This window comes from Hemibagrus wyckioides, linkage group LG25 (genome assembly GCF_019097595.1).
Source record: "Hemibagrus wyckioides isolate EC202008001 linkage group LG25, SWU_Hwy_1.0, whole genome shotgun sequence".
Lineage (NCBI taxonomy): Eukaryota > Metazoa > Chordata > Actinopteri > Siluriformes > Bagridae > Hemibagrus > Hemibagrus wyckioides.
Genome location: NC_080734.1, coordinates 9,704,711 through 9,720,750, shown reverse-complemented (window position 1 = coordinate 9,720,750; position 16,040 = coordinate 9,704,711). Strand labels below are relative to the sequence as shown.

At 36.4% G+C, this 16,040-nt stretch overlaps 1 protein-coding gene across 4 annotated transcripts in view; it reads right to left on the bottom strand.

Moving 5' to 3' along the window:
• LOC131346091 (disks large-associated protein 2) overlaps nucleotides 1-16,040 on the bottom strand; it is a 127,005-nt gene that overhangs the window by 59,341 nt on the left and 51,624 nt on the right. For 3 of the 4 annotated variants that reach the window (XM_058379436.1, XM_058379435.1, XM_058379433.1), the window contains exons 2-3: nucleotides 10,435-11,561; nucleotides 9,989-10,054 (exon numbers count right to left, since the gene is read on the bottom strand). In XM_058379436.1, the coding sequence (XP_058235419.1) occupies nucleotides 9,989-10,054; nucleotides 10,435-11,490 (1,122 nt within the window). In that variant the 5' untranslated portion in view covers nucleotides 11,491-11,561. The remainder of the gene's footprint in view (nucleotides 1-9,988; nucleotides 10,055-10,434; nucleotides 11,562-16,040) is intronic. The other variant, XM_058379434.1, reaches the window with a different exon arrangement.

Genomic DNA, 16,040 nt, shown 5'->3' with positions numbered 1-16,040 from the left:
GCCAAATCACTAAAAGTAAATACAGAGTTCAGATGAACTGAAAAAGTTTTAATATAGCCATGGAGATTCAACCCAGGAGAAAAACGTGAGGGCAAGTTAATGAGGGTATGTTAAATGAAATAAAATAGAATAAAAAATTAATAATGACATGAAGGTGTTGCGAATAGGACAACGTGCAAATAGGACAAAATGATAAACTGGGAAGCTGTTATTAGTTTATTCATGACAGTTTAAAACTCATTAGATCCTATATCATAGGACATGCTCTGTAATCAGTCTGTAGACCAAAAGGAGCTGAAGCACTCTGAGTATGAGCTACAGAACAAAGCATATCTTTGTCACTCAGTAGCTTTTCTTCACAATACTGTCATGCAGGGTCGATTCAAATCATCCCTGTTTGCTGTTACTTGTATGAATTTTATGAGAGATTAATTTATGTGACAAATGTGTCACAGTAGGAGAATTATACTTGCTTGTAGCAGCCATTTTGCACATAGATTTCACATTGCCGTTGTTCTAAAGCTGTTACAAATAATCAAAAGACAATGCCTGGGTTTTTGCTGTTCAGTGATGGTTAGTTTATAAAAAGAACATTTGGAGATTCTCAAATGGAGGAACTGGACCAGATATCATCAAAAAGCAAATTGTCAGTTGTTTCTAAAAATGGTGAAAGGCTTTTACAGTATAATCCAAGCTCTGTAACCTCAATCATGGGATTTGAAGAATCATAAAAAAACACAAACTGCATCACACTGTTCCCTGCTGTTTTCCTGAGTCAATTTAGTGGTAATCATGTATTAACATTTTGTATTTTGTGTAGACCATTTCTCTGATGACAGCTACCACATTATTTATTATTGTTTCTGAAAGTTCCCCAATGCAAGCATCAATATTCAAAACACTTCAGTGATACAGGCTAAAGTTGCTGTAACTCGCCAGAACTACTATTTTTTTTTTCTTCCATTCACAGTTTTAGAGTTCATTTTAAAAGAATACAGACAAGCTTATATGTAGGATGTGGCTGTAGCAGCTGCACATGAATCATTCACTTTAGCATATCATGCATATGCAAAAGCTTTCAGGATGCTCCAGATGCGAAGAATTGTCAAAAGAAAAAAGCAGTACTCTCCAGCACTCTTAATTAGACTAAAGATAATAAGATTAAAGATAAAACACATGCTCGTGGGAAGCGACGCTCTTATTCTGATTCATTTCAGTGCATAGGAGAGACAATGCTAGGAAACGGATTGGTTGACCTGTACATGAGTACAACAGAAGGTGGTAGAACTGAGCAAATTATTTATTATTCAACTTTACTGAACATTGGATCTGCAGAATTTTTAGTAGCCAAGAAATCTCCTGCTGTTGTGTATATACCGTCATAGATATTCTGCCATATTTTCTGCTGCATACTCTGACACAACTGTGGCTGTTTTCTCAGATATCAAATGCTCTTGTGACATAAGTATTATCTTATGTGGAGAAGGCCAAATAGTGACAGGTTATAAGGTGTGTGCCAGCCATAGACAGAATGTATGTAGTTTTCAAAAAAAAAAAAAAAAAGGAAAGTGCTGCTTTTGGGATCATGAGTGATGCAATGGTTTAAGTAATCACCTAATTTGTTGAGTGGGTAGGACAGCTTTCTTCTGTCCCGTCAGCTGCAGGCTTCAGTCACATGACCACAGTTTCACTGCTAAAGCATTTTCTGGTCAGTGTGCATGGGTCAAGCAGATTACGTCTCAGTACTTCACACTTCACACTGGACTTCATGCATTACAAAGCCTTTACAGTTTGAACCCGTTTAAAAATATATCATGTTAATCATGTATTGCCTGTTTAAGGTTAAAATATGAAGATCAAGATCTGTAGATCCTTTTAATATAGCAGGCTCTATAATCTGTCTGTGCACCAACCAGGAGCTGACCCAGTGAACAAAGCGAATTTTTATCAGACAAGAGCTTTTCTTCAAAATGCTGACATGTACAATCCATTCAAATCAACTTCATTTGCTGTAACACTTAAATTAATAACAGAATCACTTTTACCTTCCCAGTCCCTGATCAGTAATGAAAAGACTTTTAGTGGTTACCATATGTCTTATATTAATGTCTTGTCCTCTATATTATCTTAATATAACTGAATATAATATACTATAACTGAAGCAGAAATGTATGGTATGCCAGTATTTCAGCCTGATAGATTAAAAGCTTTCTAAATGTGGCCAATGTGGACTATATATATTATAAAATCCCACCACATAGCACAGTGTGGAGAAAGGACCATGAAAGACTAGCAGTATCTCTGAAAAGCCCTATGCTCAAATCACTGCAACTCAGGAAGATAATTAGGCAGCTTGTTTATATCTTGCTTCAAAGTTTTATCAGCTTTGGCATCACTGACAGTAATCTGCTGTTCTATGCATTTTGCTGCTCCCACTAGAATATTATAATGATATGCAGCAGTTGTATAGAAACCAAATGAATCATGTTTAAACACAGCAATAAAGGAAGGTTACAGATTTTGCCCTTTCATCAGCTGATGCAGTGATTAACAAGGCAGGCATCGCTCATTAGGCTCATCTTTATCTGTGTTTTGGCTGTATTCCACACGTTAGCGTTTGACAGAAGCATTCCTTAACATATTAAAGGATTGACATTAAAACACTGTTTATGCCAGTGTGCAAAGATACTGCATCATATAGATTTTTTTCCTAATCGGCTAATTATATCACAAATATCACTCTGACAGATGCTACTAGCATCAACTGACAATGGCACTGGGATGTTGAAAAAAATAAAAACCAAAATTCAACCATTTAAAGAAGTGAATTAAATTATTATTATTATTATTATTAATAATAATAATAATAATAATAATAATAATAATAATAATAATAATAATAATAATAACCCTGTGGAACACATTTCTCTCTCTCCCTGCTGGGTTAGAGTCATCTTCAAGCATCTTCTCCACAATTCCCTCTGTCTAGTCAACCAGTGGATGTGGAAATACATGCCACTAACATGGTTCTCCGTTGTCTTATTGTGTGCTTTCATCCTGAGATTACTAGGGTCAGGGTCAGATTTCTCTACATTCATCCCTCATTCTCTCCACTGGGTCTTGTCTTCCCTCAGCATTTTCTAATCAGAGATTTCTTCCCCATTGTTAACCCATTAGCAGGATCTATGGCTACACACTGCCACAGATACACAGTAGGTTTCTCTCACCATATTGTACACAGTTCACTGCCGATCCTGCTACATTAGTTGGATTGCTAACACACAACACTGGGGCTTGGGCCAGTTCATCTCTCTTCAAACCTAACTCTCTGCCCTGTGTCTGGTTCCTCTACATCCTCCACCCTCTGGCAAGCTAATGGGATTGTGGCTACATACCACTGGCTTGTTTGTGTGATGTTCTCATTTTAGTCTGTTACGTTAGCTGGGTTGTCTTTTTCATAAAACAAATCCCTAATCCCCTCACAATATACAGAGTGATTGAACGAGCCACACTGCAAGACCTCACACTGACGCAATTAGTGTCTGAATTCGCTGGAAGCCAAAGCTGGACACTAACCATGTGCTTGCACTTGCTTCTTGGCACTGGCCATCTTAATGATACAGTGTACAGTTTAGTATAGGAGCAGCATTGGATAGAGGTGTATAATCCATAGCAACCAACTGCACTCTTTCACCAGTTTAGGCGAAGAACCAAGCCTTCCTTTTCTTAATTTTTCAAGCTCTTACTGACTGCACTTAATGACTGGAAATATAAATCAATACTCACAGACGTGGCTATTTGCAGCACAAGGGGAGGAGTATATTTGCTGTTGAATTTATTAACTGCACTGATTATTCTTTGCATATTTCTATGCATATTTTCTTTGAAATTTTTTCCCAACACATATGGTGTAAATAATTATTTGGCTTGTAGCTAACTAGCTAGCAGAAAACTGAGTTGTATCAAAAAGCTGTTTTTCTGTTTCAATTTTCCAACAGTCTCTATTTCATGACTCAGGTGTGTGTGATAAAAGAACATAAAAGTGGTCTCGCTCTGAGTCCCTGAAGCCTGAAAGAATTTGATTAATGTCATTATTCTTTATTACAGCCATTTTAATCAGTGCTCAAGGAACGTGATTTCATAGTTCAACTAAGGGCTAATCTACATTAACAGCATTTTTGACCACTGAACATTTTATCTAATCTGCTCTCAAAAGTGGATAAATCTGAAAAGGCTGTTTATAATATTTTAGGTGAAGGAAACACACAGTATTTTAATAAATCACTAGCATATAATGATCACAAAAATGGAAGAACTTGCTGTAATGCTGCTGTATTTATAATTTTATTTTTATGTTTAACTGCTATTGTGGTTAACTGGCATTGTGTGAAAGTGGGGGAGAACAACTGGAGAGGTAAAATGGAAGTTTTTTTAATCTTATTTTCCTTCAGTTTTAGCACTTATTTTACAATGACAGAGTAAGTCATTGTTCATAATCAATTGACTTGATTATTTTTTAATATTTGGTCAAAATAGTGCAGCTGATTAAATAACAAGTGTTGTGCAGTAAATGCAGTATACTGATGTTCAAAAAAGGAATAAACAATTTAAAATAAAATCAGGATCATGTAATTTCTGTTTGAAGGCCAGTTAGCTGCAGTCTGAGCTCTGGGATCGCGAGATGACAGCATGTTAAATACTAAAGATTTGGGAGAAAAAGAAGGTCTGACCTGGATTTATAAGATATAATTCTCACATATTACTAGAATTTTACTGTAATAATTTTCTGTGAAACTGACATATAGATATTTGATGGTAATGTAACTGATATGGGGAGATTGACTGATGACAGATTGTGCCATAAATGATTAAATAAAAAATTTGTCCCATCACAGCTCCCATGGCTTTGGTTTTGATTTTATATAGTATATTTCCTCTGAAATTCATTCCTATATTCATGCTCATGCACATATTTACACTGAAATAAATGTTTTTCTAATTCAGAGTGTTACAAAGTGTACAAAGCAGATGCCTCCAGTAAAAGTAAAGGTGCAGCTTCTCCATTGCTCAGGTCTCAGGTATCTATGCCTGCTATAGCAGTCATGCAAGAAAATGGCTTTGCTGTTTATGTTGTCCAAACAACCAAAAATGGCAGAAATGAAACAAGACACTAACATGCCCAGCCTGCCATTTTGTATCATTTTGTACGGCACTAGACCACAACCCTGGTCCAGGAGAAACCCATCTGGCTCTAACACACACACACACACATCAACTTAGAAATGGCTGCTAGTTAGCTAATTAGCTGAATCTGGTGTGCTAGAGCAGGGAAAACAAGAAAACAAGGGACAAGTGGTAGGAACACATGGTGTCTGGAAAACTTTTGGAAAATCAGCTGAAAACAGCGAAGCCAAAATCAAAACCAAAACCAAACATGCCTGTGCTAGCTCTCAGTGGTATGGTGTGAGAATGCAATATTGGCAGTATACAGAGAATGTGACAGCTGTGAATCCTCCTGCATCACACAGTTATGCTGACTTTATTTCACAAAAAGAAAATACCCTCCATGCAGTTGATATGTGTCCCTCTATATCACCCACCACAGCACAATGATCAGCTTCAATACGGCACACATACACGCAACATATTATTATTATTTTTACACCTGGCAATTTGAACTATTTAAGTAAGATGACACTTTTGTGGATAGTGATGTAGACTTGTTTAAACCGATTCTGGTGGTGCTTTCGTAATAAGGCTATGGCTTTTGTATTTAGTTTCTCTGTTGTTAATAAACACGCTTCTATGCTTCCTCATAGCAGGAGGGCTTTCATTTAAGTGCTGCAGTGTAAATTGAGGCTGCTCTTTCTGCAATTGAGGAAGTTAGCCAGATGTTGAAGTTCACTTTCCAGACAATTACCTTCCTTGTTTTCCAACACACTCAACATGCCTACAGAGAAACATGGCAACATTTTTAATTTCCTACTTATCCAGGAGCAGTGGTGTAAAGAACTTCAGGACATTGTTCTTTTACACTATTGACCTTCAGTGATCTCAGTGTATTTACATATTTTACATAATAAAATGTCCTCTACCTGCTTGGCATATGGTATTAAATATGTATGACTAGGGCATACACATTAAACAAAGAGACAGTTGGACATTTTTGAACTTTGACCTTGGTTTAAAATTTTTAGGTTAGCTAGATGTCTACAGTCTGATCTGATATTCACTGTAGCTGTTTGTGTTAAGAAGTTATCAGGAAATACAGTCCAATAATGTTTTACCACTACTACTACTTCTACCACTACTACTACTAATAATAATAATAAGAAGAAGAAGAAGAAGAAGAAGAACAACAACAACAACAAAGATATTTAAAACTCACAATTTAGATAAATTGCTAATCACATATACACAAAATTTATTTGTACTTATGACCCATTATTGGGAAAACTACTTATGTAACCATATGTAGATCATCCAGCTCCACCATGACCCTGACCAGCATGTTATCCACAATTACTGAGGATAAATGAATGGTAGAAATAAAACTAAAGTAGCACAAACACGCTAAACAAGAATTTATAGGATGTTTATAGGGGAATGAAAAGGCAATGTAAGGGATGACTTGGATTTGCAAGGACATGATCACAGGAGGTTTAATGGAAGGACTTCTGGAGCAACTGGATTGAACGACTAGGCATACCAGCTGACTAGGGATGCAACCTGTTTTTCCCAGATACTATTAAACTGGTGAGACAGTGTATATGTCTCAATGTTCTTTGCACTTAGTCAGTAGGTTAATGTACCTCAGGGTCACTGAGCTTTATTAGAGTTTTGCTTAGTTGTCACAGGTTTTTAGCTGGTGAGTATTCGAAGTGGGTGTCTTGACAGTACGCTGTGTATATCATCTAATTAAAATACATTGTGGAGTAAGTTATTAATGAACATCTAAAAGACATAGGAGGCACTGACCACACCATATACCTTCATCAAATATTCAATGTATCTATCCATTATTATTGATAAACACACTATTAGATCATCTCCTTCACAAAAGCAAATTAAAACACTGGCTCTGCACAGATACAGCACCAATTTTGTATTTGAGAATGGAAAGGGATGACTATATTTAACTGTTACTGCATTTAAACCCCTGTAATCAATGCATGGCCTAAGTCCCACTTTATTCTCTATGAAGAGAAAGCAAGCTTCTACCACAGAAGTGGAAGGTCTGACGATAACAAGTTTCAGTGCCTTCTCTATGTAATCCTCGACTGTGTGTCTTGGAAAGCAGCAAAAGATAAGCTTTACTGCAAGGAGGTTGTGCCCCCCTTTTTTTTTAAACCATTTTTTTTTAATTCCCTCAACACCAGCAATATGATAGTTGGGTTGCTTGACTGGTGAGGAAATGTTGCAATAGCCATTACACTACGTTATCAGACAACAGGGTAATTTTACTGTATGAGGGGGTAAACTGATGAATGCAAAGCATATTGACTCAGTATGCCCTTGCACTTCTCTTTTCTGGCAAGATTGTTGCTGAGATTTGGCGTGCAAGCCTGTATAACTGCAGTTCATATATTTCCATTTGAACTTTCTGCTGGTTCAGTTTGTGAAGGTGTATTGAATTGCTGTGGTTTTTATTGTGTAGCTGCTCCTTGGCAGGCTTGTATAGGGTCTTCTAAGTTGGAAGATTGTGAATAATGCTCTAACAACATGCATTAAAATGATACTGTTGTTACAAAACAGCATTTTGTAATCTCTGTCAAAAACACATGCTTATGCTGGTTCACTCATGGCATGTCAGGGTCTTTGAGAACATTTTGTAAATGCCAGTCATCATTTAATATTAGAGTCAATAATTAAAGAATATATATTAATAATATGTTCTTTAAATGAGCCAGCATAAAAAAAATTAACATAGAACTGAATCCAAATCATTTCTGCTTCTGCCTCTCAGACATTACCTTGATTTCAATGCATTTTTATGGACATTTGTAGGCATAACTACAGTACAGTACAGGCAAATGATCTGTGTTGAGAACACGTTTGTTCAGTTTGGCTAACTTAAACATTTACACACAACTTTATCAAAAATCAAGCCCAATCTGCACAGCATCCAAAAACACAGACCAAAATAAAAAAAAGAGAAATAAGCAGAAAGGTACCAGAAAAAAAGACACAATGCTCAAGGAAAATCCAAAACAGAGTTGAGAGAAAAGTCCAGAAACATAATGACACGGCTTGGCCTTACTAAGAGATTGGCGAGTTTTCACAATACTTGTGAGAATGTGAGTCCTTAAATAGAGCAAGTGAGATAAGCTACAGGAAATGTGTGATTAATTGGAAGCTGACTAGAATTCAGTAAAGGGAGACCTCAGTTAGACGGGAAGAACATTGCTGTGATGTTCTTTGACAAATTTGACTATTTGGCTACTTTTCTTTAGAATGTTCAATAACACTATAGTTTAGACCCTGGTTTTAATATATCAGGTAATCTATCATCTTCATTACATTAACTATTAAAATAGCTTCTAATGCATGACCTAGACTAGTAAAATGTGCTGAAAAAAGAGCAGTGCCTTAAAGCTTATTTCAGTCTGTGTGAGGTTGTCAAACATTAATAACGCTCGCAGTTGAAATAGTGAAGTCATAAATCATGGCAAAAACTGAAAAACGAGTGAAATTGACAAATATTAAGATTCACAAGTGTTATCACACAGAATGATAAATCATATCTGATACTGTAAAAGACTGAACCTTAACCAGCAACAGTAACATTTATCAGTTCTAATAAATCTCAGGCTTACAATAGATCAGCAGGTAGAACTGATCTAATATTCTAAAGCAGCATACATCACTGACTTTATTTCATCAGATTTCCTTTATTTTTGCTCCCAGGAGTAACTGCTATGTAGGTACAGTTATAGAGCTATGACTGGCTTCCTGGGTCATGAATAAAGGGGGTGTAATCTCAGGAAAACTAAAGGGCTATTTCACATTGCAATACCACAGTTACATTTTTTATGCCTACAGTATCTGAGAGCACCTAAACATAAATATCCTTATAAACTCTTTTGAATCTCGCAGAAAATACCAGTCTCAAAACATTTGCTTTTTTGTCCGTATGGATAAAAAGCATCTGCCAGATAACTTAATGTAATTAATTGGAATAGGAAATTATAATTTATTTTAAAATACATTCTTTTAAAAGCATATTGAAATGGTCCAGTTGGCTCTTAAAGAGTGGCTCGATCAGCACATCAATCAGCACCCTGCCAAATACCACACACAAATAATCAATTAAGGAATATTTGTTCTTCCTAGTAATCTACAGATGACTCTAATACAAAATAAATTAATACCACTTTATAGCTGTTACAATATTTTTATGATGGTCTGCTTTACAATTTGTTTTTGAATAAATTACTGGAAAGCAAGAACAACTGGGTTTAAAATATTATTACATTTCAGATAATTAAGTCATTGCACCTCAGCTGCAGTGTTATAGAAAATGTGAAGTCATTACTAAATATGTTGGTACACTGAAATCAATGATGTGGTAGTAAATTATTATTATTATAACAATAATATACTATATATATATATATATATATATATATATATATGTATATATATATATATGTATATATATACTTATATTTATATATATATATAAGTATATATATATATATATATATATATATATATATATATATATATATATATATAAATATAATTCCATTGCTATATCAATTCAGAAGAGCACTCAAAGCCAATTAGGAAGAAATTAAAATGGCGATTCACTCAAACCAACATTCTCCAAAAACAATGTCCCATTTTGACAATCAAAAGGCCTTGGCATCTCAGTCAAGAAACACAGAAATCCCAAAGAAGTGCTAGAAGGCAACACAAACCAAGACAGGCAACGTTCCACCAAGTAGTTGCAGAAAGCATAAACACAGACCGCATATTTGTTTACTTTGGCTGTAGAAAGGCATTGGCTCAGTAAAGCGTGTTGTCCAGTTTGCTGAAATATCTTTCTAACCTGCAATATCAAAAACCCAGTGTGAATAACCAAGTAATAATAATATTACTTGAATAGCCAGAATAACCATCCACTATCAAATCACTACCTGTTTTATAAACACAACTCAACACGCAAATAAACCTGTTCCTTTCTACATGAAAAATGATCTAAAAATTATAAAATATTACAGTGCTTATCATTACATTTCACAACAGTGTATACTATGGAGATGAAGGAAAAATTTTTGACCTAATAACCTAAAAATGTTCCAATTAAAAGGGAAATTAATTAAATTACTTTAATTACTGCTGATATTCATAATGCTGGTATCTGAAAACCTAATCCAATCACAGTTATGTCATATTTGCAGCCCAGGATGATCTGAATATTTTACCAACCTGCAGATAGTGACTGGCACGTAGCGAGGACTTTAGATCCTGATGGACTGTGGGTTTGTCCAGGTTGAGGGAGGACTTTCGGTATGCTTCTTTGGCCTGGCTAACAGTGAGCGTGGACCAGGAGCTCCTTTTCATGAACTTTCCTTCTGGAGGCATAGCAAGGCTCTCACAAGCTGAACACTTTACATCATTGCTGCTCTTGGAGGTTTTGAGGGAGTGGTCACCAAAGTGAGGGCGTACAGATTCAGAGACACAATGGCCTGCATGATGCCGGCTCATACCGCCAGGAGCGCGGAAAGTGCCATCGCTGTCCAGGTTATCATCAGAGCTCCACCAGCTGCCTGAGCGATGCTTGCGTTCCTTGCTCTTGCTGTGTTTGATTCCATGTTTGGATGAGTGGTGGCCACTGTGGTGGTGATGGGCACCACCCTCCCCTTTAGCACCATTCATCTTGGATGAGCCCTCCAGGGAGTGGGATTTGGTGAAGAGTTTCTGGACAGAGTGCACCAGGTGGCGAATACGTCCAGGGCTCTCGCTGCGCTGCTCGGAAGCGGAAGCACGCTGGTACTGCAATGTGTGGAAACCATCGCGGTGCACTGGAAGCTGCTTCTCAAACTGATCCAGGAGGTTGGCGGGGATGCGATTGCTCTTGCTAACAGCATGATGAGAGGCAAATGATGAGGCAGCAGCAGCAGAAGTGGCCGACGTGGTGATGGTTGCACAGTCGTCTCGGGAGGCTGAGTCATAGTACTGGGAACCGTAGTGCATTCTGGGAAATGTGCTGCTGGATATGTGGTCGGCAGTGCCAGTGGGTTGCAGCACTGTTGGTGAAAGCATCATGCAATCGGAGTGAATGGAGCTACGAGGAGAGTAGCGCTGGTGGTGCTGGTAGTCCATGGCACAGCTGTCTGTGGGGCTGAGCAGGTACGTGTGACGGATGTCAGACGAGTGAACGCCATGAATGTCATGAGGTCGATCAAACTCCACCAGGCCACACGGGGTGTGAGGCAAGGGGAGCTGATGATGCTGGCCACGGCTGCCCGATAAGCCCTTCATGTTCCCAGTTCGAGGCAGGTTTCTGTCCTCATTGAAGTGTCGGGAAGGTGACCAAGGGGTAGATGGGGGGTCTGTAAAGAAAATAAATAGAGTGAGAAGTTAGAAAAGTATAGCAGAGATACTGTAGAATTTACATTATTTTTTGAGCATGAATCTTGAATATATTAATTAGGTATTTCCAAACAGAACTGCTCATATCACACAGCATCTGGAAATTCTATTCCTTAGCAATAAATACACAGTGGTCATCTTCTTGGTTCAATATACTGTATAAGCATATCTTATCTTTCTCTTATCCTCTTAGGTAATAGAAATATAAACATTATTTACAGGAAATTTCCCATGCTTGGAAGTCTTCATGATATGTTTAATTGTCGGAGTGGAAATAAAAGCTGTCACATAACTATGGGTAAGACTTAATTATACACTGTATTGTACACTGTAAACGTCATTTTTTACTTCTAACGGTCTTAAGTGGACAACAAATAAAATCTAAATAAAAAAAAGTTGATTTTCTATTGATTATCTATTAAATATCTATAGCCATAAACTGTGGGCATGCTGAGAATTAACTGATTGTTAGTTGATCAAAATCTGTGGACAGATGTGTGACAGTCTATATAGTTTGTTGACACACAGCAGCACAGTGCATTCAGCACTTTACTGCATATTTATTGGCTCTAAAAGGCCCATTCAGCAAAGACCAGTCTATAAAATAGCTTCTGATGGTGCTGTTAATTACATGCAGCCTGAAAATTTATTTTTATTTCAATGCACAGTTCTATATTTCATCAGATTTCATTAGCTAATTAAACTAATTGTTGGATATATATTCTTTAGATTCATTGCCCTCAAATTGGCCTAGCAAGAGATATCATGGCTACAGACACTACTCCAGACATAAAAACACATGTGTTTAAGTTTGTACAGTTATGCAGAACTTGTTGTATCATTAGTGCATCTTGTGTGGGTTTTGCTGTATTTGTCACAGTACCAAAACTGTATATGTGTGTTATTGTATTGTGTGTATTCTTGTACCACATCCTTGTACTGCACTTTAGGTAGTTCTGGAGACTCCTTTAATCAGTTTATATCACTACATGTATGAGATGAAGATGAACCTGACTTGACTGCAGTCTGATTTATGTTTCTGTATATAAAAAAGTGTATTAAAAAGATTTGACAAAAAAAATGAATTCTGTGAGGCATCGCAATTCTTAATTCTGAAATGATTGTTCACTGATTTCTAGATAAAAAAAAGCACAAATAATACAGTTTAATTGCAACATGAAGCAATTAGTATTGGTCAAAATATATTTGTGGTCACAAGTTTAGACCAACTGGGTAATAAGATGTAATGTCAAAAGATACAATCGCATAATGTGTTACTTGGACACCAGTGAAGCTACAGTAGCAAGCAAATATGAGGATGGCCAAGCTTAGACCTGAGTCATCTCCTTTGAAAGAGATAGAGAGAGGATTTTATAAACTAATAAGGCAAAAAGGTCTAAAGAGTTGTGTGCAAACTCTGTTAGACAAAATACTCTTCAACCAGTCTGAGGTGGTGAGTACCATTTACTGTGTTGTCATCTTCTGGAGGGCAGCATCAGTGCCAGGGATGCCAGCAGGATTAACAAACTCATTCACAAAGCTGGGTCTATCATTAGATGCAAACTGGAGATGTTTGAGTCAGGGAGGAACAGGAGGTCACTGAACAAACTGCTCTCCATCATGGACAATCCGTCTCACCCACTCTATAATACACTACAGAGTCAGCAGAGCTCATTTTCTCAGACTCTCAGAATCGTGTGACACAGAGAACGTTATAGGAGGTCATTCATACCATTCGCAATAACATCGTACAACAGCTCACCTGTGGGTGGCAGGTGATAGCACATTCACATGGCACTACTACAGCCATTAACAACATTATATTCTAGATTCGCAAGGTTCTTCATATTTATTATCTACTGCCAGTTTGCAAATGTTTACTGTGATGTAAATACTGATGTAAATATGGTTAAATCTACAACTGTGTTTCATATCTGCAGTATTATGTTTAATTTAACTTATTGTGCTCTATATTTAAGTATAGAATAAAGTCTATCTATCTATCTATCTATCTATCTATCTATCTATCTATCTATCTATCTATACAGGATTTCAGACAAGTAAAAATCAAAACAAAATAATAACATGCTTCAATCTGGGAAAAACTCTTCAACAATCTCTCCAGCAAGTGTCAAAATATTCACATAATTTAAAAAGAAAAGTTTCATCACAAACGATTTGTACCCCATGCAGTTCAAACCTCAACAAAATGAAACAGCAAATTAAACACAAGAACAATTATAGTCTTTTTCTGAAGTTGTGAGTTGATAAAATGAGGCACAAACAGAGACAAAAAAACAGAGCTGGGGCTCTGTAGGAATATCATGTCTTCTGAAGATTTGGACTAATAAACCAAAAGAGAAATAAATGCTAGATGTGATACGCAATTTATTTTAATACTGTTATGATTTTATGTGCTCTTGGCAAATCTTTATTATTATCGGCACACTTCTTACTATTGTACAAATAATGCAGGTTTTTTTTTTTTGCAACCAACTGATTCATACACTAGGGTACAGAGGGTCAATGTCTTGTTGCTTTACTGTAGCTCAGTTTGATCTGTCATCTTTGAATACCTTCAAAGAAAGTTGTTCCAGGTGTTATAATATCAAAAGACTAAAAACGGCCTCAATTTATAATGTATTCCGCATTGGGCTAATTTATGAAGGACATATACCTGAAGAAATTGTGCATGTGAAAGCTAAATATCAAGGATTTAAACATGGTACATCACTTGCACATGCTTTTCCTTGAAATATATGCTGCTTACCATGCCATACACCACACGCAATTACTTTATCTTTAAATTACAGAGCATCAGTGCAACGCTCTTACCTTCACAATAAGAAGTAAATACTCTGCCTCCTTCAGAATGATGTAGAAGACTGATTCATTTAGCAAAACATAATGCTATGTTGTGGAAGGTTTGAGTAAATGTGACATTCATATTCACAACTTTTTAAGATGCTTGTGTTTCACAGTGAGCCTAATTAAACTCAGCTGCCTACACAGACTCGGCATTCAGGAGGCACAAGCTCCCTAAAGTGGTTTTAGAAAGTGATGCTTCTCAGAGTTAGACTGAGAGGTCAGTCAGCAGCGAAACGCCTTAAATGACCTCCTGCCTTTCTCTGTTCTGCTTTGACTCTGTCTTGGCCACAGTCCGTATGGGGGGATGGGCCGGGGGGTGCACTGTGTCAAAATATTACTCTATTAAAAATGGAAGTATCCAGTAAAATATATTATAATCAGAAAGTTTCTTCTTTTAAAGGCAATTAAGTATCAATTTTTTTTACTGATAAATTTAGTTAATGTCATTTTTTTCATGTGAGAAGTACTACAAGACTTAACCAAGTGCTTGAATACAGTAAAATATACTGTAAATAAAAAAAATAGCATTTGATAGAATCTGACTTCCCAATTATTTTTAATATTAGAATTGCTAAGTTATTTATATAGCATAGCCAGTTAACATCTGCAAATTAGAAAAATGTAATGTCAGCCTATCATGGGATTTTTTTTTAATTAGATGGCAAATTTTTCATGTTCGTGCCTTCTAGGGAGACAACAGAACCCCTTGTTAAATACGAGTCAATGGTTTTATTCCTCAAGTTTCATACTGGAGAGCCTTTATTCATATACAGATTCACACAGAAAGCTATAGTGTTAACTACACTGTATAGTTTGAGAAGGTCACAGCAGATGACAAATTGGCACAATTCTTGGCAGTTTTGACTGTATGCTTTAAACTGAAATGTAAATGAAATAGAGGGGAGATGACACTGATGGATGTACAGTATACAAGACTGGCTGGATCAGAGAGGAGACCTTCATGATTTTGTAATGAGTACTTTGATCAAATAAAATTGTGCAGCCGGTTTCACCAAACCAACCAATAAGGGTTTAACTCAGTCCCAAAGGCCAAATAAAATGGGAGGGTTTAGTCAGGAAGATATGAAAATATAAAAATTAAGCAAAATATAAACATATGTTGAGTTAATGTACAATACTGAATTATAATTAGTCAAGGATTTTTCAGACCTGGCCTCTTCTAGTATTTTTATATGCAGTCTTCAATTCGGATGGTTCTTTGATATACAGATACACCAAAATAAATTTAAAAAAAAAAATAATAATAATAATAAGGTTTTCATGTACAACGGGAAAAAATACAAGTTTCAGTGTAAAAGAGTACCAAAAAACAATCTGGAACCTTGTCAAGATACATAAATCATTTTGTATCTTTGGTTATGCAAATGTTTGCCCTGCTTGAATCCAGTGAGTTTTATGATAATACCAGAGAAACTTTCTGGCTGCCCTTTGTGGAGAAAAAACACTTTGGTGCTATTAGAATGATAAATATAATGCAATGATCCCATCTTGTTAAAAAGGCAAGACGCCAACTGAATACCCTTTCTGCTTTGTCTGAGTTAAGAAGTAAA